Source organism: Macaca nemestrina, chromosome 11, assembly GCF_043159975.1.
Source record: "Macaca nemestrina isolate mMacNem1 chromosome 11, mMacNem.hap1, whole genome shotgun sequence".
NCBI lineage: Eukaryota > Metazoa > Chordata > Mammalia > Primates > Cercopithecidae > Macaca > Macaca nemestrina.
In genome coordinates this window covers 106,578,763-106,605,142 of record NC_092135.1, presented here as the reverse complement: position 1 = coordinate 106,605,142, position 26,380 = coordinate 106,578,763, and the positions used below count along the sequence as shown (strand labels likewise).

The 26,380-nt window shown below is 38.2% G+C and overlaps 1 protein-coding gene across 3 annotated transcripts in view; it reads right to left on the bottom strand.

Annotated features, from left to right (window-relative positions):
- Positions 1-21,182: 21,182 nt before the first annotated feature.
- Positions 21,183-26,380, bottom strand: part of LOC105467988 (parathyroid hormone 2 receptor) — an 89,150-nt gene continuing 83,952 nt past the window's right edge. For 2 of the 3 annotated variants that reach the window (XM_011717840.3, XM_024788567.2), the window contains exons 12-13: positions 24,981-25,022; positions 21,183-22,407 (exon numbers count right to left, since the gene is read on the bottom strand). In XM_011717840.3, the coding sequence (XP_011716142.1) occupies positions 22,012-22,407; positions 24,981-25,022 (438 nt within the window). In that variant the 3' untranslated portion in view covers positions 21,183-22,011. The remainder of the gene's footprint in view (positions 22,408-24,980; positions 25,023-26,380) is intronic. The other variant, XM_071073320.1, reaches the window with a different exon arrangement.

The window sequence follows — 26,380 nt, the reverse complement described above, 5'->3', positions numbered from 1 at the left end:
CCTGGGAGCTCCCCAAGCCAGGGCTGTGACTCCCTCTTTGGGGTCCTGGGGCTCCAGGCATCTCCAAGCTTCTGGGTGCCACCATGTTGCCCGATGCCAGTCATGAAAGCTGTATGTGGGGCACCTGGTCTAGCCACAGCCTCACAGAGCCGGCACCCATGCTGGAACCTGGAGCTGCCCACCCCACTGCAGCAGCCAGCATGTCTGTGTACAGTGGCCGGGCCACACGGTCACTCACACACCCCTCGCTGTTCCACGCCTGACACCCTTTCTAGGCACGGGAACCAGGCCGGTAGCATAAGCCAAGCTCAGCCTGCCAGACCAAGTGGGTGAAACGAGCCCAGCAGGCCTGAGCAAAACTCGGGCAAAGGCACCACCAGCCACAGAGGTTTCCAGCCAGAACCCCAAAGATCCCATAACATTATCATTGATCTTTTTTATCAAGAAATGTTCTAATTAACTGTGTTTTATGAATTTTGATTTAAGGCAACCAACTATATTTGACAAAGTGTTCAATTATTACTCATCTATGGAGCAGTGGGGCAATCTAAAAACTAGCCAAATGACTATATCAGGGCAAACAAATATTTAAAACCTCCAGTATGATTGTGCAGTCACTTACTGCCTGACAGAGGCAGTGTCCTTGGTTGCTGCCCAGAGGTGGACCAGACTGTGCTCAAAAAAACTCCTGCTCTGAGCTCCTGAAGGACTCTTTTGATTTTGTCCAGCAGTTTCTCATCCAGTAACTGTTAGTGAATATCCAGGCAGGAAGTCGGAAGTCTCCCATATGTCATAACATGACACTAAAACTCAACTAGAAGATACACTGCTAAGTTTGTTATTTTCTCAAATTGTTTTCCAAATGAAAACATTAAGTATTATCCAGATAAAATATTTCAGACATAAATATTTCAGATGGAAAGTTTGAATGTGGGCCCACTTGTTTTAAAATGGAATACCTTGCAACCTTATGGAGGTCACCTGGCAGGCTTGCTCCAGAGCTGGAGTAGGACAAGTCCTGTGGCTTTCAACCCTGTGTAGATTCCATTTAAATGAGAACAGTTCTTTCATTGCCTAGTTTAATTCCAGTTGAACAATTTGCAATTATAGCAAATGAATCATCAATATGAACATTATTTATCAATACCTTATTGATAATAAAATTTAAATCCTCCCTGTTCACATTGTGGGCATGAATTCTATTATGGTAAAGTAGGTTTATGGTGACAATACATACAAAGCACTAAGCAGCTAGCTAGCATAAGACCTTTTCCCAATAACTAGTACTAGTTATTTACACAACTGATTTGCTTTATAGATAGGATCCAATGGTATTATTATAAATATTGATGTAAAAGGAGGCAATATTTTCTATCTCAGCAACAACTCTATTAAGCCTTGTGTTTTTATGTCTAGTATAGAACTCTGAACCCAGTAAGAATTCAATGGAACTGATCAATGCAAGATGAAAATACTGTCTTCCACTTAAATGCTGACAGGGTATTCGATTTAGGGACTTTCTGAAGTAGGCACTCATCAGTCACATCTTTAACATTTAAATATATTTTATATTTTATTCCCCATTCATCTCAGGCACTTCATTTGACTGAGGTTTGATCATATTCTTGAATAAAGGGACAACACAAAAAGGAATAACATACCAGTCCTCATTACATCCTTATCATTCTGATTCATTGCTCTGATTCAGGGAAAAATGACTATTTTTTGTAGATTCTTAATGTCACTGTGTGTGAATATGTACATGTATTCCAATATCCTACTTTGATTTTTTATATTTAACAGCATCTTCAAAAAGACATTAATTTAACATCATGCACATTTATCTGATGAGGATATATCATTTCCCAATATAAGACCATTATAACATGCTCCAGGTGCTTGAGATTATTAAATCTATGTAGAAATTTTTAAAACTATTCACAGTAATTATGAAAATATTCTGACTGGTTGTGACAGCTCTTTAATTAATTTGAATGTATTTCTGCATTAATTAGGCTTTTGGTTCAATTTTCAATTAAATCACTACATATTTACCCCATTTCATTGATGCTAAATTTGATAAATAATGTACAACTTCATTATCTATATCCATAACTTCTACCAATTTCATTCACAAATGCATAAAAGCATATAAAAATGCATACAACTATACCTACACACACATGCACACATGCATGCAAACACAACAAAAATAAGGAAGAAGGAAATGGTCTATGCCTGTTTCCTTTGTGTCTGAGTTTAGCACTTACTAATTTCGGGTCATGGCCTCCTTCCATTACTATAATGACTATGTGTTCTTTTCATATAACTCATAACAAGTACATGGACTTTGAATAGGAGACCTCAGTAGATATGAAGAGTAAAATGATGTTCCTTGGCATGTCTCAAAACCTATTAATCACCAAGTTCCTAACTGATACTGAAATCACCATTCAGTTTTAATACATGATATACCTACCTCAATGTGAATTATAAATCATTGCACATATCCCTGTTCATCTTCAAATTCTAAATGCATTAGGACAACATTCAAGTCTTCACTTTAATGTAGCTTAAGAGACCTTCTAACTTACTAATCACAGTAAGTTTCTTTACAAAAAGAAAAAAAAAACTGCCTTATCTTGCCTGTTATCCCTGAGAAAAGGTTGTGTGAGAGATTAGTATAGATCATGTTGTAAAATATTTTCTTGAGTTGCAATTCCAAGTCTCACTATATTCATTTCCTCTCTTCAACTAGTTTTCATTAGGATGTTTAAAGAATATGCTTTATTGTTTACTTAGCCATTTTCAGTACTTTCTCTTCTAGAGAATTGTGGTTGTAAAAAGGTTACCATGGTTACACATGGTTCAGAAGTCAGTTGGTTTTGTTTGTTTTTTTAAACTTTCTATTCACCAAATAATGATAGGATTGAAGTTTACCAAATGGATGGATCCTTACATCTCAGGACTTTTGGGCAATGAATGTTTCTCTACAAAATTCATGCAACTCCTCACTGTTTATTGAACTTTAGCAGAAGTTTCCTATTTGACAGTGTTTACCCTACCTCCTACTTCTTTCAAAAAGCGCTTCCCAACTACCAGAAACCTCTCTCTCCCTTGTCCCCTTTAGATTTATTTCTGCTCATTATTTCTCAAGTGTGAGCCACTGAACTATCCTTATAGGAAGCACCTGGAAGACTTAAACGAACCAGTTCCTAGGTTCCACCCCAGACCTAAAAAATCAGAATCTTTATTGTGGAATATGGTAATTAAATATTTAACATCCCAGATACTTAATATGCACACTAAGTCTGGGAGGCTGAGGCGGGCAGATATCTTGAAGCCAGGAGTTTGAGACCAGCCTGACCAACATGGCAAAACCCTGTCTCTACTAAAAATACAAAAATTAGCCAGGTATGGTGGAGCAGCACCTGTAATCCCAGCTACTCGGGAGGCTGAGGCACGAGAATCACTTGAACTTAGGAAGCAGAGGTTAGAGTGAGCTGAGATCGCACCACTGCGCTGCGCTCCAGCCTCAGCGACAGAGGGGCACTCTGTCTCCAAAAAAAAAAAGGGGGGGGCTCACTCCTGTTATCCCAGTACTTTGGGAGGCCAAGGCAGGCGGATCACAAGGTGAGGAGATCGAGACCATCCTGGCTAACACGGTGAAACCCCATCTCTACTAAAAATACAAAAAAAAAAAAAAAAAGTTTGCCTGGCGTGGTGGCGGGCGACTGTAGTCCCAGCTCCTCGGGAAGCTGAGGCAGGAGAATGGTGTGAACTCAGGAGGCAGAGCTTGCAGTGAGCCAATATGGTGCCACTACACTCCAGCCTGGGCGACAGAGCGAGACTCCGTCTCAAAAAAAAAAAAAAACTAAAGTTTTTTTTATTGTACACTTTCAAATCATTTTTACTTTTCTAAAGTAAAATTCTGTATGTCATAAATCTCACAATATATTATTGTTTGCTTTAAACAGTGAAATATCTTTTAAAGGAATCTTATATGTACATTTTTTTTTTTTGAGACAGAGTCTTGCTCTGTTGCCCAGGCTGGAATGCAGTAGTGCTGTCTCAGCTCACTGCAACCTCTGCCTCCCAGATCAAGTGATTTTGTGCCTCAGTCTCCTGAGTAACTGGGCCTATAGGCATGTGCCACCATGCCTGGCTAATTTTTTTGTATTTTTATAGAGACATGATTTCAACATGTTGCCCAGGCTGGTCTCAAACTCTTGAGCTCAAGAAATCCACACACCTTGGCCTCCAAAAGTGCTAGGATTACAGGAGTGAGCTACCGTGCCAGGCCTTGTATGTACAATTTTAACAAATGTATGCTACTGTGTAACCTATACCTTTATGATGAAATAAAACATTTCCATGTCCTCAGAAAATTCTCTCATATCAGTTTCAATCTCCCCTCTCCCAGAATTTGGTTCTGGATTTGATTTTTTATTTTTTCTGTGGTTTATATTAGCTTACATACCACCTGAGGTAGTTTCTCCTGTGGATACCTAAGATAAAGGCCACTTCAACTCTTTCCAAGAGTTGGCTTGGCTTGACCATGGCTTTTCCCTGGCTGACAGGAAAAGATGTTTCCATTCAAAATCAAATTTTAATTAAGAACTAAACCATTCTCAGCAGATGTGTTGGATTTGGGTGCAAATTGAGTGTGACTTACTGCCTTTCAAAAATTTTACTACACCTGCTTCCTTAATCATTTCCAGCTGATAATTACATGGATTATTGAATAAGGGATGGGTGTAAGGTTAAAAGCATCTTATGTAAGATACACAAAACTCTCACTGACAGTGCTGATAATGGGTGCTTCAATGACTAATATTACAATATTGTAGCGCTAACCATACAAATGCTGATATAACTCTAAGTTAACTGTAATTAACTCTTTAACAACAGCAGAATATACATTCTCTTCAAGTGGATGTGGAATATGAGCAAAGACAGACCATACAATGTTCCATAAAACAAGTCTCAATAAATTTAAAACAATCGAAGTAGTTCAAAATATATTCACTGATCACAATAAAATTAAATTGGAAACAAACAATAGAAACATATCTGAAAAGTCCCCCAAGTATTTGGAAATTAAACAGTACACTTTTAAAAGATATATTTAGGGGATACAAGTCCAGGTCTCTTACATGCATGTATTACGTAGTAGCGAAGACTGGGCTTTTATTGTACCCATGACCTGCATAGTGAACATTGTTGAACAGTACACTTTTGTCAAAGAGAAATCACAAGGGAAATTAGAAAATACTTTGAAAAGAATAAAAATGAAACATGACATATCAAAATATCTGCAATGCTAATAAGCAGTGCTTTAAAACTTTGTAATTTTAAATGCTTATCTTTAAAAAATTTATTTTTATAATTATTGTGGATATAATAGTTGTACATATTTACAGGGGCATGTGATATTTTGATATAAGTATACAATGTGTAATGATCAAATCAGGGTAACTGGGATATCCATGACCTCAAACATTTATCATTTATTTTTGTTAGGAACATTACAATTCTACTGTGTTAGTTATTTTGAAATATACAATAAATTATTGTTAGATATAGTCACCCTATTGTGCTCCCAAACCCTAGATCTTATTCCTTCAATCTAACTATATTTTTGTACCCATTAACCAACTTCTCTAATTAAACTCCTAAAGATAGAAAGAAGAATATTGATTACCAAAGGCTGGCAAAGATAGTGGTGAATGGGGTAGATGCTTAATTTAAACGCTTAATTTTGAAAAAGATAAAGTTCTAAAATTAATGATTTAAGTTTCCACTTTATAAATCTACAAAAATAGGAGCAAAGTAAGCACAAAATAGAAAGAATAAAATAATAAAGAATAGAAATCAATGAAATGAAAAATGGTCAAACAATAAGAAAATCAAGGAAATTAAAAGCTGATTCTTTGAAAGGGTTGAAAATTTTCATAAACTTTTAGCTGGACTGAATAAAAAATTAAAAATTAGCAATATAAAGAATAAAAAAAGAACATAACTACAGACATTAAAAAGATAATTAGGGGCTGGGTGTGTTGGCTCATGCCTGTAATCCCAGCACTTTGGGAGGCTGAGGCAGGTGGCTCACCTGAGGTCAGGAGTTCGAGACCAGCCTGGCCAACATAGTGAAACCCTGTCTCTACTAAAAATACAAGAATTAGCCAGGTGTGGTGGTGCGTGTCTGTAGTCTCAGCTAATTGAAGGCTGAGGCAGGAGAATCGCTTGAACCCGGGAGGTAAAGGTTGCAGTGAACCGAGATTGTGCCAATGTACTCCAGTCTGAGTGAAAGAGAGAGACTCCATGTCAAACAAAAACAAAATAACTAGGAAAATATTGTGAATAACATTACACTAGTAAATTTGCCATCTTAGATTAAGAAGCACTTTGACAGACACAAATAATCAAAACTGAATCAAAAAGAAGTTAAAAAGCCAAATAACCCCATATCAAATTTTTAAATAACTGACTTCATAATTTAAAGCATTTTCACTAAGAGAACTCTATATATGGAGACTAAACATGTAAGGAAGAAATACCAAACCTACACAAATTACATCAAAAACAGAGAAAAAAGACAGACTTCCTAACTCGTTTTATGAGACCACTATTGCCATGATACCAGAACTAGACAAAGATATCACAAGAGATGAATGGATAAAGAAAATGTGATATATATACACAATGGAATACTATTCAACCACAAAACTCCTGTCATTTGTAGCAATATGGATAGAACTTGAGGACACTGTTAAGTGAAATCAGCCAGGAATAGAAAGTTAACCACCACATGTTCTGTTATACATGGAAGCCAAAAAAAGTTAATCTTGTAGAAGCAAAAAGTAGAACAGAGGCTACTAGAGGCAGGAAAGGGTAGGAGAAAGGGAGAGAGGGTCAGAGATTCACCGAAGGATGCGAAATTACAGCTAGATAGGAGGAATAGTTCTAACGTTCGACAGCACTGTAGGATGACTATAGTTAACAATAATACGTATTTTCAAGTAGCTAGAAGAAGGATATTGAATATTTCCAACACAAAGAAATAATAAATGTTTCAGATGACAGATATGCTAATTACCCTGATCTGATCACTGCGCATTATATGTATTGCAACATCCCTGTGTACCCCGTAAGTGTGTACAAGTATGTGTCAAAAAATGTTTTTAAAAAGAAATGAAAGCTGGATGAAAACATAAAATAAGCAATTCAAAAAAGATTTTATAAGAACACAAGACTTTAATCCTTAAGCATTTAGATGCAAACATCCTTAACAGCAAGATATAAAAATGATAATATACCAGGGGCTGGCAAGATGGCTGACCAGGAACAGCTCTGGTCTGCAGCTCCCAGCGAGATCAATGCAGAAGGCGGGTGATTCCTGCATTTCCAACTGAAGTACCTGGCTCATCTCATCGGGACTGGTTAGACAGCGGGTGCAGCCCACGAAAGGTGAGCCAAAGCAGGGTGGGGCATCGTCTCACCTGAGCAGCACAAGGGAAGCCATGAGAAACTGTGCCATGAGGAACAGTGCATTGCAGCCCAGAAACTATGCTTTTCCCATGGTCTTCACAACCCGCAGTCCGGGAGATTCCCTCAGGTGCCTACACCAGCAGAGCCCTGGGTTTCAAGCACAAAAACTGGGCAGCTCTTCGGGCAGACACCAAGCTAACTGCAGGATTTTCTCTTCATACTCCAGTGGCGCTTGGAAGGCCAGGGAGACAGAACCGTTCGCTCCCCTGGAAAGGGGGCTGAAGCCAGGGAGCCAAGTGGTTTAGCTCAGCAGATCCCTCCCCTACAAAGCCCAGCAAGTTAAGATCCACTGGCTTGAAATTCTCAATGCCAGCACAGCAGTCTGAAGTCGAATTGGGACACTCGAGCTTGGGGGGAAGGGGCATTTGCCATTACTGAGGTTTGAGTAGGTGGTTTTCCCGTCACAGTGTAAACAAAGCCACCAGGAAGTTCACACTGGGCAGAGCCCACCACAACTCAGCAAAGCCACTGTAGCCAGACTGCCTCTCTAGATTCCTCCTCTCTGGGCGGGGCACCTCTGAAAGAAAGGCAGCAGCCCCAGTCAGGAGGGTATAGATAAAACTCCCATCTTCCTAGGACAGAGCACTTGAAGGAAGGAACAGCTGTGGGCAAAGCTTCAGCAAACTTAAACACTCCTGCCTGCCAGCCTGAAGAGAGCAGCATATCTCCTAGCCCAGCACTCGAGCTCTGCTACGGGACACACTGCCTTCTCTAGTGGGTCCCTGACCCCCACGCCTCCTGACTGGGAGACACCTCCCAGCAGGGGTCAACAGATACCTCATACAGGAGAGCTCCAGCTGGCATCTGGCAGGTGCCCCTCTGGAACAAAACTTCCAGAGGAAGGAACAGGCAGCAATCTTTGCTGTACTGCAGCCTCCGCTGGTGATACCCAGGCAAACAGGTTCTGAAGTGGAGTGGACCTCCAGCAAACTTCAGCAGACCTGCAGCAGAGGGGCCTGACTGTTACAAGGAAAACTAACAAACAGAAAGGAATAGCATCAACATCAACAAAAAGGAAGTCCACACAAAAACCCCATCCAAAGATCACCAACATCAAAGAATGAAGGTAGATAAATCCACAAAGATGAGGAAAAACCAGCGCAAAAGGTTGAAAATTCAAAACACCAGAACACCTCTTCTCCTGCAGAGGATCACAACTCCTCACCAGTAAAGGAACAAAACTGCACAGAGAATGAGTTTGACAAATTGAAAGAAGAAGGTTTCAGAAGGTAGGTAATAACAAACTCCTCCGAGCTAAAGAAGCAAGTTCTAACCCAATGCAAGGAAGATAAGAACCTTGAAAAAAGGTGAGATGAATTGCTAGCTAGAATAACCAGTTTAGAGGAGGACATAAATGACCTGATGGAGCTGAAAAACACAGCACGAGAACTTCCTGAAGCATATACAAGTATCAATAGCTGAATTGATCAAGCAGAAGAAAGAATATCAGCAATTGAAGATCAAATGAATGAAATGAAGCAAGAAGAGAAGTTTAGAGAAAAATGAGTAAAAAGAAACAAACAAAGCCTACAAGAAATATGGGACTATGTGAAAAGACCAAACCTACGTTTCATTGGTATACCTGAAAGTGACAGGGAGTATGGAACCAAGATGGAAAACCCTCTTCAGGATGTTATCCAGGAGAACGTCCCCAACTTAGAAACACAGGCCAACATTCAAATTCAGGAAATACAGAGAATACCATTAAGATATTCCTCGAGAAGAGCAACCCCAGGACACATACTCATCAGATTCACCAAGGTTGAAATGAATGAAAAAATGTTAAGGGCAGACAGAGAGAAAGGTGAGGTTACCCACAAAGGAAAGCCCATCAGACCAACAATGGATCTCTCTGCAGAGACCCTACAAGCCAGAAGAGAATGGGTGCCAATATTCAACATTCTTAAAGAAAAGAATTTTCAACCCAGAATTTCATATCCAGCCAAACTAAGCTTCATAAGTGAAGCATAAATAAAATCATTTACAGATAAGCAAATGCTGAGAGATTTTGTCACCACCAGGCCTGCCTTACAAGAGCGCCTGAAGGAATCACTAAATATGGAAAGAAAAAACCAGTACCAGGCACTGAAATAACATTCCAAATTGTAAAGACTATTAACACTATGAAGAAACTTCATCAACTCACAGACAAAATAACCAGCTAGCATCATAATGACAGGATCAAATTCACACCTAACAATATTAACCTTAAATGTAAATGGGCTAACTGCCCCAATTAAAAGACACAGATTTGCAAATTGGATAAAGAGCCAAGACCCATTGGTGTGCTATATTCAGGAGACCAGTTGCACCTGCAAAGATGCACATAGGCTCAAAATAAAGGGATGGAGAAATATTCACCAAGCAAATGGAAAGCAAAAAAAAAGAAAAAAGAAAATCAGGGGTTGCAATCCTAGTATCTAAAAAAACAGACTTTAAACCAACAAAGATAAAAAAAAGACAAAGAAGGGCATTGCATAATGGTAAAGGGATCAATGCAACAAGAAGAGCTGACTATACTAAATATATATGTGCCCAAAACAGGAGCACCCAGATTCATTAAAGCAAGTTCTTAGAGACCTACAAAGAAACTTAAGACTCCCACACAATAATAGTGGGAGACTTTAACACCCCACTGTCAATAATCACACGGAGAGAAAATTAACAAGGATATTCAGGATTTGAGCTCAGCTATGGACCAAGCAGACCTAATAGACATCTACAGAACTCTCCACACCATATCAACAGAATATACATTCATCTCAACACCACATTACACTTATTCTAAAATCTACCACATGATTGGAAGTAAGTCATTCCTCAGCAAATGGAAAAGAACTGAAATAATAACAAACAGTCTCTCAGAACACAGTGCAATCAAATTAAAACTCAGGATTAAGAAACTCGCTCAAAACTGCCCAACTACATGGAAACTGAATATCCTGCACCTGAACGACTACTGGGTAAATAACGAAATTAAGGCAGAAATAAATACATTCTTTGAAACCAGTGAGAATAAAGACACAATGTACCAGAATCTCTGGGACACAACTAAAGCGGTGTTTAGAGGGAAATTTATAGTGCTAAATGCCCACAGGAGAAAGCAGGAAAGATCTAAAATTGACATCCTAACATCACAATTAAAAGAACTAGAGAGAAGAGCAAACAAATTCAAAAGCTAGCAGAAGAGAAGAAATAACTAAGATCAGAGCAGAACTGAAGGAGAGACACAAAAAATGAATGAATCCTTCAAAAAATGAATGAATCCAGGGGGTGGTTTTTTGAAAAGATTAACAAAATAGATAGAACACAAGCCAGACTAATACAGAAGAAAAGGGTGAAGAATCAAACAGATATAATAAAAAATGAGAAAGGGGATGTCACCACTGAAATACAGTGACAGAAATACAAACTACCATCAGAGGATACTAAAAATACAAACTACCCACAGAAATACAAACTACCATCAGAGGATACTAAAAACACATCTATGCAAATAAACTAGAAAATCTAAAGGAAATGGATAAATTCCTGTACACATATTCCCTCCCAAGACTAAACCAGGATGAGGTTGAATCCCTGAATAGATCAATAACAAGTTCAGAAATTGAGGCAGTAATTAATAGCCTACCAACCAAAAAAAAGCCCAGGACCAGATGGATTCACTTCTGAATTCTCCCAGAGGTACAAAGAGGAGCTGGTACCATTCTTTCTGAAACATTCCAAACAATAGAAAACACAGGGACTCCTCCCTAACTCATTTTATGAGGCCAGCATCACCCTGATACCAAAACCTGGCAAAGACCCAACAAAAAAAGACAATTTCAGACCAATATCCCTGATGAACACCAATGCAAAAAGCCTCAATAAAATACTGGCAAACCAAATCCAGCAGCACATCAAAAAGCTTATCCACCACGATCAAGTTGGCTTCATCCCTGGGATGCAAGACTGGTTCAACATACACAAATCAATAAATGTAATTCAAAACATAAACAGAACCAATGACAAAAACCACATGATTGTCTCAATAAATGAAGAACAGGCCTTCATCAAAATTCAACAGCACTTCATGCTAAAAACTCTCAATAAACTACGTATTGATGGAATGTATCTCAAAATAATAAGAGCTATTTATGACAAACCCACAGCCAATATCATACTGAATGGGCAGAAGCTGGAAGCATTCCCTTTTAATACCAATACAAGACAAGGATGCCGTCTCTCACTACTATTCAACATAGTACTGGAATTTCTGGCCAGAGCAATCAGGCAAGAGAAAGAAATAAAGGATATTCAAATAGGAAGAGAGGAAGTCCAATTGTCTCTATTTGCAGATAACATGATTGTATATTTAGAAACCCATCATCTCAGCCTAAAAACTCCTTAAGCTGATAAGCAACTTCAGTAAAGTCTCGGGATACAAAATCAATGTGCATTGATTAAACCCACAGTTCACACCATGATCAATGGTGAAGGAATGATTGCTTTCTCTCTAAGATTGAGAAAAAGGCAAAGATGTCTACTCTCACCACATCCACTCAACATTGTTCTTGAAGTCCTAGCTATGGTAATTAGGCAAGAAAAGGGAAGAAAATGCATACATATTAGAAAGAACAAAGTCAAATGTCATTATTCACAGCTGACATGACTGTGTAGAAAGACTCCTTTATTTGTTAATGATATCTCAATAAGGCTGAAAAAATATGTAAAAATTATAACTCTCAGTGTGTATAGTAAGGTTGTGGGATACTAGGTTAATATTCCAAAATCAAAATATTTCTACAAACTAGCAATAAACATGTGGAAATTTGAATTTTTAAATGTCACTTATAATAGCATCAAAAAGCATGTAATTGGCCAGGTGCAGTGACTCACACCTGTAATCCCAGCACTTTGGGAGGCTGAGGTGAGTGGATCACCTGAGGTCAGGAGTTCAAGACCAGCCTGGCCGACATGGTGAAACCCTGTCTCTACCAAAAATACAAAAAATTAGCCAGGTGTGATGGCAGACATCTGTAATCCCTGCTACTCGGGTGGTTGAGGCAGGAGAATCACTTGAACCTGGGAGGCAGAGGTTGCGGTGAGCCAAGAATGCACCACTGCACTCCAGCCTGGGTGGCAGAGCAAGACTCTGTCAGAAAAAAAAAAAAAAAGCATGTCATACTTAGGGATTAATTTCACAAAATGTATGTGAGGTCCATGCACAGAAAACTACAAAATATTGCTGAGTGAAATCAAAGAAGATGTAAATACATGGAGAGATATAATACACTGGTGGAGCAGAAGACTTAATATTGTTAAGACACCAGTTCTACCCCAAATTAATCTATGGATTTAATACTATTCCAATCAAAATCTTAGCAGTCTTTCTTGCAGAGTTTGAAAGTTGATCCTAAAACTTACAGAGAAATGCAAAGGACTAAGAATAGCCAAAGTAATTTTGAAAAAGAACAAAACTGGAGGAACAAACTCTTGCCTGGTTTTTAAAATGTATTATAAAACTTATTTTTGGCATAAAGGTAGATTCATGGAACAGAATAGAGAGTACATAAATAGACCCACAACAACATAGTCAATTAATTTTAGACAATGCCACGCAGATAATTTCAATGGACAAAAGAGTAGCAAAAGAGTAGTCTTTTTCAATAAATAGTGCTGTTACAACTGAATATCTACATAGGAAAAAATAAGCAGTGAACAATTCCTCATATATATGTATATATATACACAAATATATATGCACAAAATATGTATATATATAAATTTATATATATACACACAAATATAAACTCAAAATGAATCATAATTCTTAACAAAAACCCTAACACTCTTAGAAGAAAGCATAAGAGAAAATCCTTGACCTTGGGATAGAAAAAGATCTTAGGCCATAAAAACAATCGAAAAAACTGACAAATTGTACTTCATCAAAATTTTGAAGTTCAGCTCTTAAAAAGGCATCATTTAGAAAATAAAAAGACTATACAGAGAAAACATTCACAAAACCACAAAACGTATTTCTAAAAATGAATTTTATCCAGAAATATTAAGAATTTATACGACTCAACAAAGGACAAATAACCTAATAAGATGAAAAAATAAATATATCTTTTGTGTATCTTCATAGAATAAGATATATGAATGGTCAATAAGCACAAAAAAGGATAAAATCATTAGTCATCATAGAAATTCTCATTAAAGCTACATTGATATATCACTATTTTGCAACTCAAACCAACATCTCTTGATTTTGAAAATGCCAAGGTAGCCATTTCCACTGTAGAGAGTAGGGCAACAGTCTTAGCCACAAGTTCCCCCTCAGGAAGACATTGAACATGGGGAGGGAAGGCAGCTTTGAAGTTGTAGCTGGCTATCAGCAGCAGCTTCTCAGCTGGATGCAGAGCCATGTCTTCAATGTGCTCCTCATGCTACCTCTTATCCATTAAGAGGCCCTCCTTCCACTGATCCTAGAGATGGATACCACCTGTGTCATCCCCAGTGACCAGAACATTCCCATCCACCAGCAGAGAGTTGTTGATGGGGGCACTGGAGACACAAATGCAGAACTTCTTGAAGTATCTTTCTCCCATTGGGGATCTCCCATTCCTTATCCCTCACCTCTATGCACATACACATAACTGGCTCCCCTTACCCATAAGAAAAAGAAAAAAAATTAAAACCACACGTTAATTTAATGACAATCAATTGTTGACAAACATATGGAACAACTTAATTTTCATGTATTGCTAATATGAGTGTAATATAACACAACCAACACTACTAAGTAGTTCTTTATATAGTTAAACATACACTTAGTTAAACATACCACCTAGCAATTCCACTCCTTAGTATTCACTCAAGAGAAATAAAAACACATGTTCACACAAAGACTTGCTGGTAAGCGTTTTTAGCGGCATTAGTTATAAGGACTGAAAGCTAGAAACAACTCATGTCAATCAACAGGAAATTAATTTTGAAAAAATTATTGTATATCCATGCAACAGAATGGAATACTATACAACGATAAATGGCATTGGTGAAAAATAAATAGATCAATAGAACAGGAAACAGAACCCAGGATTTACAACCACTCCCCATAGCTCACATTACTGCCTGAGCTCCACCTCCTGTCAGAGCTGCCGCAGCATTAGATTTCATGGGAGCGTTAGATTTCAAACCTTACTGTGAACTGTGCATTCGCGGGATCTAGGTTGTACGCTCCTTATGAAAATCGAATGCCTGATAATCTGTCACTGTTTCCCATCAACCCGAGATGGGATCGTCTAGTTGCAGGAAAAAAAGCTCAGGGTTTCCCTGATTCTACATTATGGTGAGTTGTATAATTATTTCACTATATATTACGATGTAATAATAATAGACTGAAGTGAATAAATGTAATGTGCTTGAATCATCCTGAAGCCATCCCCCAACCCCTGACTTCAGTCAGTGGAAAAAATGTCTTCCACAAGACCGGTCCCTTGTGCCAAAAAGCTTGGGGACCACTGATGTACCGATGTACACTGTTTGGGTAATGGGTACACTAAAAGCCCAGATTTCACCACTATACAATTCATCTATGTAACCAAAAACCACTTATATCCCTAAAGCTACTGAAATTTTTTTAAAATTTTAATAAATAAATAAATTCAACTGTTAGCTTCTTGAGAGCAGTTGAATTTATAAATCAGAGAGCATTCTGTTATTTCTGTGTCTTAAACTTACAATTTTTAGTCAGAGTTCAATAGGTGTTGATTAAACAAAAGAATAAATCGACATACCCCTGTTGCTCAGTTGGCAGTTTCAAAAATTATAAACATACAGCCTAACACTCTACAAAGAATAAATTCTCCACCTTACTTATCTCCAACTCTAATCAATAAATGTATATGTGTATGAAAATTATAATGAGAGGACAGTGGGATTATTGTAACTTTTATTTACAAAGAAAATCATGTAAAATAGACTGCATGTTAGAAACTGATAACTTCACAAAGGGCGATTATCAAACAGGAAATCTGCAGAGAGGTACTTGTGATGTGCTTGATGATATTACAAATATTACAACAAATATAATAAAATTATAGGAGCTGAATTCTAAATATGACATTTTACCAACTACTTTTCAATGTAATAAAATGTATTCAGCTAGAATTCATTTTATTGAATAAAATAAATTCAGCTAGAATAAAAATGGCATTCAAAAGATCTGGAAGGTGGGAGGTGGCAATGAAGTTTTACCAAAAAGAATTGTGATGAAGGGAAGATTCCTAAAGCTAAGGCCATAGACTACACTTTCAGAGTTTATCATTTTCCCCCAAGGGCCTCAAAACCCTTACATTTAAATAAAACATTGCTAAATTCATCTAAGATCTAATATCATGCAGACAAATTAAAACTGGAAAAATTATAGTGTAGTTACTGAATTTGAAAGAGGCAGAAGGCTTGGTATGAGAACAGCTAAAAATAAGTATTTGACATTTTCAGATAAAAACGTTCAGTAATTTTTAGTTATTCTCAAATGTAGAATAGATATTGTATATATTTATGAACTAAAGAATCTTGGTGTGTGATTTTTGTGATATGTCAGCTCAATCATATCAAATATTTGACATGGAAAAACTCAAGTGGAGTTGGACTATAGTATTCATGATTTACTAAATTTATTCCTAAACTGCTAAAGTGAGATTTTTAAAAATAAACTTCTTATTTTGGAATAGTTTTAGATGTATAGAAAAGTTGCAAAAATAGTACAGATTTTTTATATACCTGACCTCTAGTTTCCTTCATGGTTAACATTTTACATTACCATTATACATATGGCACATTGCTAACAATTAAACTCCATGCTTTATTTGGATATACCAGTTTTAACATTAATCTCTGCTTTCTGTCCCATCACCCACCTAAAGTAACAAATGTACTAAATCTAACATTTAGTTGTCATGTGTCGCCAGTCTCCTCTGACCTATGACAGCTTCTGCGTCCATCCCTTTTTTCTTTTCTTTTCTTTTTTTTTTTTTTTTTTTTTTTTTTTTTCCTGAGACAGAGTCTCACTCTGTCGCCCAAGCTGGAGTACAGTGGTGAGATCTTGGCTCACTGCAACCTCCACCTCCCAGGTTCAAGTGATTCTCCTGCCTCAGCCTCCTGAGTAACTGGGATTACAGGTACCTGCTACCACGCCCGGCTAATTTTTGTATTTTTAGTACAGATGGGGTTTCACTATCTTGGTCAGGCTGGTCTTGAACTCCTAACCTCGTGATCTGCCAGCCTTGGCCTCCCAAAGTGCTGGGATTACAGGCATGAGCCACCACCCCTGGCCATCTATCCCCTTTTATCCTGACTCTGACAGACTTCAGGAATACTAATCAAGCATCCTCAATCTAAGTATGACCAACTGTCCCTCAATCTAAGTTTGTCTGGGTTTTTTGTTTTTTTGTTTTGTTTTGTTTTCATTATTAAGCCAAAATAAAATAAGATATTTTTTAAGGGAAATACCAGTTGTTTAAACGGTCATATGTTAAGAAGTCATTTTACGTGGGCCAAAAAAAAAAAAAGCTGTGAAAACCTTCTTGGTTTATTCTGCTCATAATCAGACCCCAAACTAGATCCAACAAGATTAAATCAGGCATTGCAGTTTTTGAGGTACGTGCACATTTTAAGGACTTCTTATGATTTAGAAAGGCATTCTTTCCAAGTTACTCTGCCTTTGAAAATGTTAGATACCCTGCTAGCCAATTGGAATGGAGCTGGAAAACAGTGCCTCCAGTGCCCCTGAAATTAAGCTGAACTGGGGGTGCCTGGCTTTTGCATGCTCAGGTTGGCATTTTTCTGAGGCACAGATTTCTGTTGCCACGGTCTGGGGAGGTCAAGCGGTGCAAATGTTGGAAATATCTTTGGTCAGCAAAAATCTACTGTATGTCTTAGAGATGGGAAAAAATGTGTGCAAATGACACCTTTATGTACTAATCTCACTTTGTATTTCACCATTTAAATCATTAATCAAATAAACCATATAAGCTCCCAAAATAAAAGTAGTTTTGATAGAGATTAGGTGTCTAAACAGGAATGGAATTTAAACGTTAATAGTATTAAAACGAGAGTCAGTAAGGGATAAGAATGTTAGCCATTTTCCCCGGCTTCTGCACCATTTATAGATATTCCATTGCCCTGGGTAGTTATTATAATAGTGAATAAATGGAAACCTACATAAAATCTGTCTTTAAATGTGATACAGATGAGTAATTTAAAGATAAAGTTGTTCAAAGTTATTTTTACAACAATACGTGGGCAAATTTCCATGGTCTTATGACGCAGTTTAAGAACAGAATTTAGATTTTTATATCTAGTTATACATTTTGGATGGGGTTGAAAGGAGAATTTAGATGTAATGGTTACTTTTTATTCTTATAGTCACAAAATACTGGGAGATAAGAATGTTTATATCTAACACTATAATTATGTAATTATTGATTTTCACATTCCCACAATTATAACAGCAAAATAGTTTAAATACATTCTTACTTATTTTCTTAATGATTTGGTTTATTATTGCACTTTTCATGAAGAAAGTAAAGATCACATAGGGAGGAGAATGCTCAGGGGCCTTGGAGTCAAACAGAACTGGGTTCAAATCCCAACTCAGACATTTTAATCTGCAGTAAGTCATCTAGCCTCTCTAATTGTTTCTACATTTTTGAAATGGGGATAATTGTGTGTTACAATCATTATATGATAAAATATACCCAAAATATTATGCTCAGTTTCTAAAATAAAGCAGGTTACATTAATTGTTTTTCTATTTTATTCCTAAACAACCATAGGGAAGCCAATTTTTTAGCCTAACACTTCTCTGGATGCACAGGTAAGAGATTTACTGAACAATTGATTCCCTGTGTGTCTTAGGGAGAGGGCCTGAGACTTGAATAGTCAGAGCAAGTCTAAAGAGAGAAGAAAACTGATATCCAACCCATAAAATAAGATGTTTTAAACTCTTCAGAAAAGATGACAATGTCTTCCACAGATAAGTACCTCAGAGCGATGATTTAGAAAGTGAATCTTTGAATAGTGTGGTTGGTATCTACAGTATGAATACAGAAATTGTGATGGGTTTCCCTCTTAATAGGCTCATTTAAACAGAGTAACTGTTGATATGTCAAGCTACAATTAAATTCCAGTATACCTAAGGATATTTGGTTGCTTGATTTCATTAGTAAAAATGTATAGATATCATTCCTCAACAATATTTTTAAAATGATTGCTTAGTTGTATGTAAGTGCATCATCTAGATCAGAGGACATAGAACAAATGTGTCCAGAGCCCAGGCAGCTAGAGTTATATTTTTTTCTGACAGTCACAAAATACTGCCCAGTGCCCACCTGGCCATAGTGGAGCTCTTGACCCGCCTGAATAGCTAGCCATCAGTCAACACCAGCTCATGGTTGTCTCATTAAATCCTCGGGTATTTTTATAAGTCAGGAAGTGTAATTTATGAGAAATAGCTCAAATTTTAAATGCTGGCAAGTAAATAATATATTTTCAAACCCCTTGGCAGAGCAAATAAAATATAAGTATGAACTAAATTTAGCTCATGAGCCAGTAGTTTGCACCTTTGGATCTAGATCAGCCAATCCTCAATAACTGTCCAATATTTTATAAGAAAAATCAACAGACTGGCATAACTCATTGTCTGTGCGGTCTAATTGGATGCAGACATTATCAAAACCTAGAAGGAAAAAAACCTGTGCACAAAATCAGATTAAGCCAGGCACAGTGTAGTGCGCCTGTAGTCCCAGCTACACAGGAGGCTGAGGTGGAGTATCCCTTGAGCTCAGGAGTTTGAAACCAGCCTGGGCAGCATAGCAAAACCTCATCTTCCAGAGAGAGACTAAGAGCCCTAGCAACTAAGTTATTTGTTCCTTGAGAAAATAGATTATGCCTTGTTCTTTTTTGTGGGTCACCACTTAACATAGTATCTGTCCCATAATAAGCTCTAAGTAAATGTTTGTTGGCTTAATAAATAAATAAGCTTTAAGAAAAATCTTGGTAATTCTGAGGGCTTTATTATACTTGTTAATGTAAAGAAATATTCCGTCTTCAAAGGCAGCAAGAAAATAGAAGAAAAGGAATAGTGATGTAGCCTTAGAATTTGGAGTTGGCTTGAAAAGCAAGAACTCTGTATTTTCTATATTATCAAAATATATCTATTCTAGTAATTTCTATAATACTGCAGTGACTAATGAGAGCTTTTATAATATAAAGGGGTAAAATGAGATTTAACTTAAAACAAGAACCTAAACCAAGTATTTGTATGGAATTTTTATATTACAAAGTGCTTTCAACATGTGATTTCCCTTAACACAGAACATCGCTCTGAGCTAGACAGATATTGTCTTCATTTTAAAGATGGAAAAATTGAACTATACAGGAAGGTAAGTGATTTTATAAAGCCTTGCATAAAATTAGCAATATAACTTAATATCTGACTCAGCTCATGATGGTTCTCTCCTAACACGGAGGTACCCCAGGGAACTAACAATAGAATTGAATCAGGTGAATTACATATGCACAGTGGTACCTTCCTGAACAGGAAGTATGGAAATGGCCTCTGCTATGGCACAGGAGAGGAACGGAAGAAAAAGCATGGAAGGGAGGTGTAATATTTTTCAAGACGGTTTATTGATATTGGAGAACTTTATTCATCATGACACTACTTGCCTATTGATTAAGTCATTCAGCAAAATGACATAGATCAGCTGTCCATGTCATTTTATCTGGAAACATATTGTTCTGTGATTTTTTTTTATTTCCTAGGTGTACGTCTTCTCCACTAGAGTGGAAATTTTATGAGGATCAGAGGCTAAAACATACTACAGTGCAAGACTCCCAAGTACTCTCTATTCAGAATTCATTGTTTTGTTTTTTTTTTGAGACGGAGTCTTGCTCTGTTGCCCAGGCTGGAGTGCAGTGGCACAATCTCAGCTTACTGTAACCTCCACCTCCTGGGTTCAAGTGATTCTCCTGCCTCAGTCTCCCAAGTAGCTGGGACTACAGGCATGTGCCGCCACACCTGGCCAATTTTTTGTATTTTTAGTAGAGACGGGGTTTCACTGTGTTGGCCAGGATGGTCTTGATCTCCTGACCTCATGATACGCCCACCTTGGCCTCCCAAAGTGCTGGGATTACAGGCGTGAGCCATCGCACCCGGCCTTATTGAATTTTTGATGGGTTAATAGACTACATATATACTAGTGACAAGACAACATAATGATTAAGAACATGGGACTTAAAGTCAATAGAGCTGTCAATGACCAGCTGGGCGACTTTGGGCAAGTTAACTCCACCCCTACAAGTCACACTGTCATCTGTAAAAGAGGCGACAGTAATAAGACTTACTGCATAAATTATAGTGAGAATTAAATAAATGAATGCTTGTAAGAACCTAGCAGCATGCCTGCCGATACATAACATGCCCTCAATAAAAGTTTTCAAAACTGCAACATACTGAAATTTCAAGTTGAATAAAGTACAAAACCTAAATGTTGATATGTGTACATTTAAAGAAGGGAAGTTTGGTTGTTTCTCAAAAATAAAGTGAGATATTGAAAGAAAAATTTTAAAAAGTGATCCAAAATGTATTTTTAAAACAAATTTTTAATTGCTCCCACATGCCATGTACAATGTAGTAATAGCTCAGACAAGAAAAAGATATAGATGCAGTGTGATATGCTATCAAAATAAATTACAAACAAAATCAATTGCAGACAGAAGCTCAATAACTGAGGAAACCTTTCTATAGGACATGGTTTACAAAGAAGAAAGAGTGAAGACCTGAAGTCTGGCTGGTCACAAAGAGGACATTCAAAAGAAGGGATGTGTGAAATATTCTTTTTTGAGAAATTTTCCTTGTTCCTAGAAACATGTGTAATTGTTATAAATGCATTATTTTATCAATGTCCAGCCAACTAATTTTCCAGCAAGTACTTGTTCTTAGAACTTTTATCTTCCCACATATTTTTTTAGATCCTAATTGCCCCTATGCACAGGCAAAATAAATGCAATGATAGAAGTACATTAAAGTAAGAAATAAGAGAATACTAGTTCCTGAAAGGAAACTGATACACACTAAATGATCTTCATTATATCTAGGGTGATATATACGAGAGAAAGCTACCACCAAGCAATTGAAACTTTTTTCTACCCAAAAGTAGCAGAAAAAACATGAACAATCACAGAGAAAATACCATACATTAATTTAGTGGAAAACTTGAAGCCAAGAGAAGGTAATAAACTACTCCGTTGACACTTGCCTTTTCATGTCTTTCGTATTTACAGGAGCCGATTCATGGAGCCTAAAAACTTTAAGTTACACCTTAACTCTGAATTTTCAGCCTTTGAGTTCAAGCATAGGAATATCAGCCAAGCCATTGGACCAGCCCATGAAAGTCAGCCACAAATGTCCATTCAGAGAACATCCTCAGTTTCCCCTTGGCATCCTTTAGTGTCTGGGTTAAATTCCATAGGCCTGGAAGACTTCTCCATTAGAAGATCATCTCCCTGCCTCCCACTACCTTCCTTGGTCTCCTCATGGAAAGAGTGTGGCAGGCAGTCCAGCTCTGAGTTACTCCAGACGTAGCCGGGTAAGGTGATGTGGCTGTCAGGCTGTCTGCTGGCAATCTTGGCAGCTTTGCCGGAGATAAGCACCATGCGTGTGCTGGCCGCCACCTGTGACTGGCTGCTGGTGCTGTGCGTCACGGTGGTGAGCACTGAGCCGCATCTGCGGCTGCCACATGGCGGGGTCCTTTTCCAGTCCACAGAGAGATTCCACCGACTCCACATCTTCTTCACCTCTGCCTGAACCTAAGCCACAAGAAACAGGTTGTGCATGAGAAATCCTAAAGGAGACCCTGCAGCCTTGTTACAAGGAGGTTTGCCTTGATTTCAATGACAGCAATAATCATTGATTGAGGCTCCTCTACCTGCCAGGGACTTCATCTATGTATTTTCTCTCAACCGCAAAAAATACCTTTGAGATAGGTGTTAGTTTTGGAAGTGAGCAAATTGAAGCTTAGAGAGAGGTAAAGGGACCTGTCCAAGATCAGAATTTAAATAGAAGTTTAAATGCAGCCAATAGAAATATCTGACATACGGGAGAGAGAAAAAAAAGAGATTCTGGGTTGGAAGAGAAACTCAAGATAAACAGTGCCAGTGAGAAACTTCAGAACTCCTGCTTGGCACATGACAAGCCCATTGGAACCCCCGCACTCACACTCGCCCAAACTCAAGCACAGCTTCTAGCAGCAGAGCGTGGCTTCCCTAGGATGATCTCAGCCATTGATAGTCCTGCCTGAGAAAGCTCAGTGCTGCCAGGAGAATTTACTATTTGCTGTAGCTAGCACACACCTGATGATAGGCCCATGACTCCCCTTTCTTAGGACATTTACTAAAAAGGCTCACAGTTGTAAGTATGCAGCTCTTGTAATTCAGAAGCATCTCTCTCAAAGACCTGAGAGCCATCCCTTCAAAATATAATCATCAAGAGGGATAAGGCCTCTTGTCTCCCAGTCTCTGTGGGAGATAGAATTCTAATTTAACTGCCTGCTTGGTAGCACAGCTGGCCTAAACATGTTGATACTGACCAAACATTTTTTCACTTCTCTGACTCTACTGAGCCCTTACACTCCACCTCCCTCATTCTCCCTTTAAAATGCCCAAATCACCTCTGTGTGAATTGGAATTGGGCTCAGCTCTTTCCCCTACTGTCAGCAGTTACTGAATAAAATCCGTTTTTACCACTTAAATTGCTGATGTCTTTGGCACCAGCTGAGGCTGAGCAATGGCATAGAAGGTACTCAATTTGAGATGTAACTGTCATGCTATCAGTCTGCATCGGCAGCCTGAAGGACTCAGAGTGAGAAAAGAAGGTTCGTGGATAGAAAAGCAGGCACTGCAAATGCGTTCTTAAAAGGGTGGGGCTCTTATTTCCATTCCTACTACTGAAGATTCATTTCTACTTCAATTGCCACTTTTCAGAAAGGAGTTTATTTGGAATTTCCATGGGAAGCAGTGGAAACCTGGTATGCTGATGTCACCTGAAACAACAAACTTCTATCTGTTCATCTTGGCAAAAAAACTCAACACCTGACTGACAGAGCAGAAGCGCCGTCATCTTGGACAAACGCCACCACTTTAAGTTCCAGCTCCCTTTCTAACCTCATGCATTTTGAGGAAATCCCTTCCCTTCTAACAACAAGCAGCCAGAAAGAGCAGACAGTAAAACACTGGTAAGAAAGCTTGGGCACAGAGGAAGTAGGGAAAGTCTCTTGGGTAACCACCAAACTTCACAGTCTACAATGGACCCCAGTAAAACAGTGGGTTCTAATAAGCCCATTCCTTTCCCTTTAGGTGCACTAAGATAGGGAAGCTAAAAGCAGACTCAGGGGGTGGGGGTGGGAGGGGGTGTGCAGGCAGCTGCAGGAAGATGTATGGGAAAAGACGCACAAAAATTCACCCTCCCAGATAACCAAGACAAAGAGACACAGAAGCACTCCAAGCCTGTTATAAGCTCTCCTGCCCTGAACCCTTAAAAGCTCTTAGTCTGTAAGAGAGAAGGCTTTCTGACCTAACTTGGCCAGAAGCCCCTCCCAGGGTTATTCTGCAAAATAAATTCGTCTTTGACTGTTGAGTGCTTTTTGTGTTTCTTTCCTCTTTCTTTAACTCTTACACCGAACTACTTACCCCTCCTGCAAAATAAGGTAAGAACAATACAGAAGTAAGTCAGGAAACTAATTTAAGCTCTTTCTGCAAGTACTGGACTAGCATGCCACAATGTCCAAACCCTAAACATGGTCAGAAGCATCAGCGGGTCTACCGCAACAAAAGTATCCATGCACTTCTGGGGCCTGCAGCAAGCTTAAAATTTGAGAGAAGAAACATGGCAGCTCATCCAACAGCAGGGCATATTAAAAGTTACAAGGTAAAATGTATTATTATATTTCCAGCCAACTCCTAAATGAACTGAAATTGTCCCACCATCATCTTATAGTTCAAAAAACATCAAAATTGTTGAAAGACTTTGTCCCAGGGAAACTTTTATTTGAGTTTTGTACAGAACTTGAAATGGAATAGAAGTATTAACTGGAATATGATGTTCACTGTCCATCCAAGTGTCTGTTTGTATTCCAACAAGTTGCTTTCTAACATCAGCGTCTACAGATGAGTTCACATTTAAAAGTACTAGAAGAGGAAGACTTTAGGTTATTTACACTAATTTTTTCTTTTCCCGAATAATTTATGATTAAAATAGCTTCCTTCTCCTCACCCATTCCATCCTGTAAATCCTGGAAATTCTAAAGAGATTCAGGATACATTGTGATGGCCATTTACAAGCTGAAGTGAGACCTGTGGGATATCCAACGTTCCTACAAACCTACCTCTCCATTGCAGTAGCAGTAGATGATAGACACAAAGAAACCCTGCAGACAAAAGAGAATGTTAGCCCACTGCCAACTCACAAAACTCACAGCACTAAGGCATCGTGTGTCAAAATGTGTACGTCCAAAAATTGTTTTTTATGATTCCTTCAGAGAATTATATACAAATTATTCTCTCCTAGTGTTTTCAAATCCTTACGTTTACATTAAATTTGTTTGACGTCTTTCCTTGGTGTCAGCTGAACCAAATAAGTTGCTACATAAAACACTCCAAGACACACATGGAATAGGTTTCTATCCTATTAGTTTCATTTATGTTGTGACCCATGGATCACATAATACCGGTCCTCTGCTTGGTAAAAGGAAGTTATAGGCTGTAAATGCTGAAAACTACAAACATAAAATACATGGTAAGAATACAAAGAAACCTTTTATTTCATTCATTCAAAAATATGTATTGAGCTTATGCAGTGTGGTAGATGTTCAGCATGACAGGGGCAGGGATAAACAATGTAAACAAGACAGACAAGTTCCCTGTTCTAGAAAGGAAGAGACATGGATAAAATATAAACAAAGAGCACATGAGAAAAATGCAAAATGATAAGGGTTATGCAAGAAAAAAAAATGAGTGATTTTAAAAAGAGTAACGTAGTGGGTATATTAGATGAGGAACTCAAAAAAGTATCTCTGAGAGTGATATTCAAGTGGGTTTGAGTGACAAGAACAAGTAGCCAGCTGTGTAAATATTTGGGGAAAAAGCAGTCTAGGCAAAGGGAATACAAGTGTGAGCCCTGGAGGCACAGGTGAACGTCAGCAACAGAACGTATGGAAGCAATATTGTGCCCTAACTTAATGAGCTACATGGAGGCTGGTGTGATACAGAGTGAGAAGCAGACAGGTTCCACGACATGCAGGGCTGTGTATGCCAAACAATGGTATGTGAGTTTTAGTCTGACTGCAACTGGAGAACTTCGAGTATTTCTGGCAAGTATATGACATGATCAAATTTATATTCTTAAGATTCTCCAGACTATCATATGTGGACTAGCAAATGAGTAAGCAGGACAAAGAGTAATCCATGTGAGAGATGATGGTAATTATAGCTTCAAATGAGACAAAATGTGTGCCAGCAACCTCTTCCTCAGTTTTGTCTCCCCTCCCCACTCCTTTTTTCTCTTTCCTGCCTTCACCTTCTTTTATTTTTATTTATCTTCCATACACACAAGCAGAGTTCCTCATTCTTGTAGGTGTTATATATTTTACAGCAAGATATTTCCTTATCTCTCTGTCCAGGTTTTTTTGTGTGAGGAACAGCTCCAGACTGCTCCTGCTGTGAGCAGAGGATTAACCTGACCTCTAGAGGACAGAGAAGCACCAGCACTACAGAATATCGACCTTTC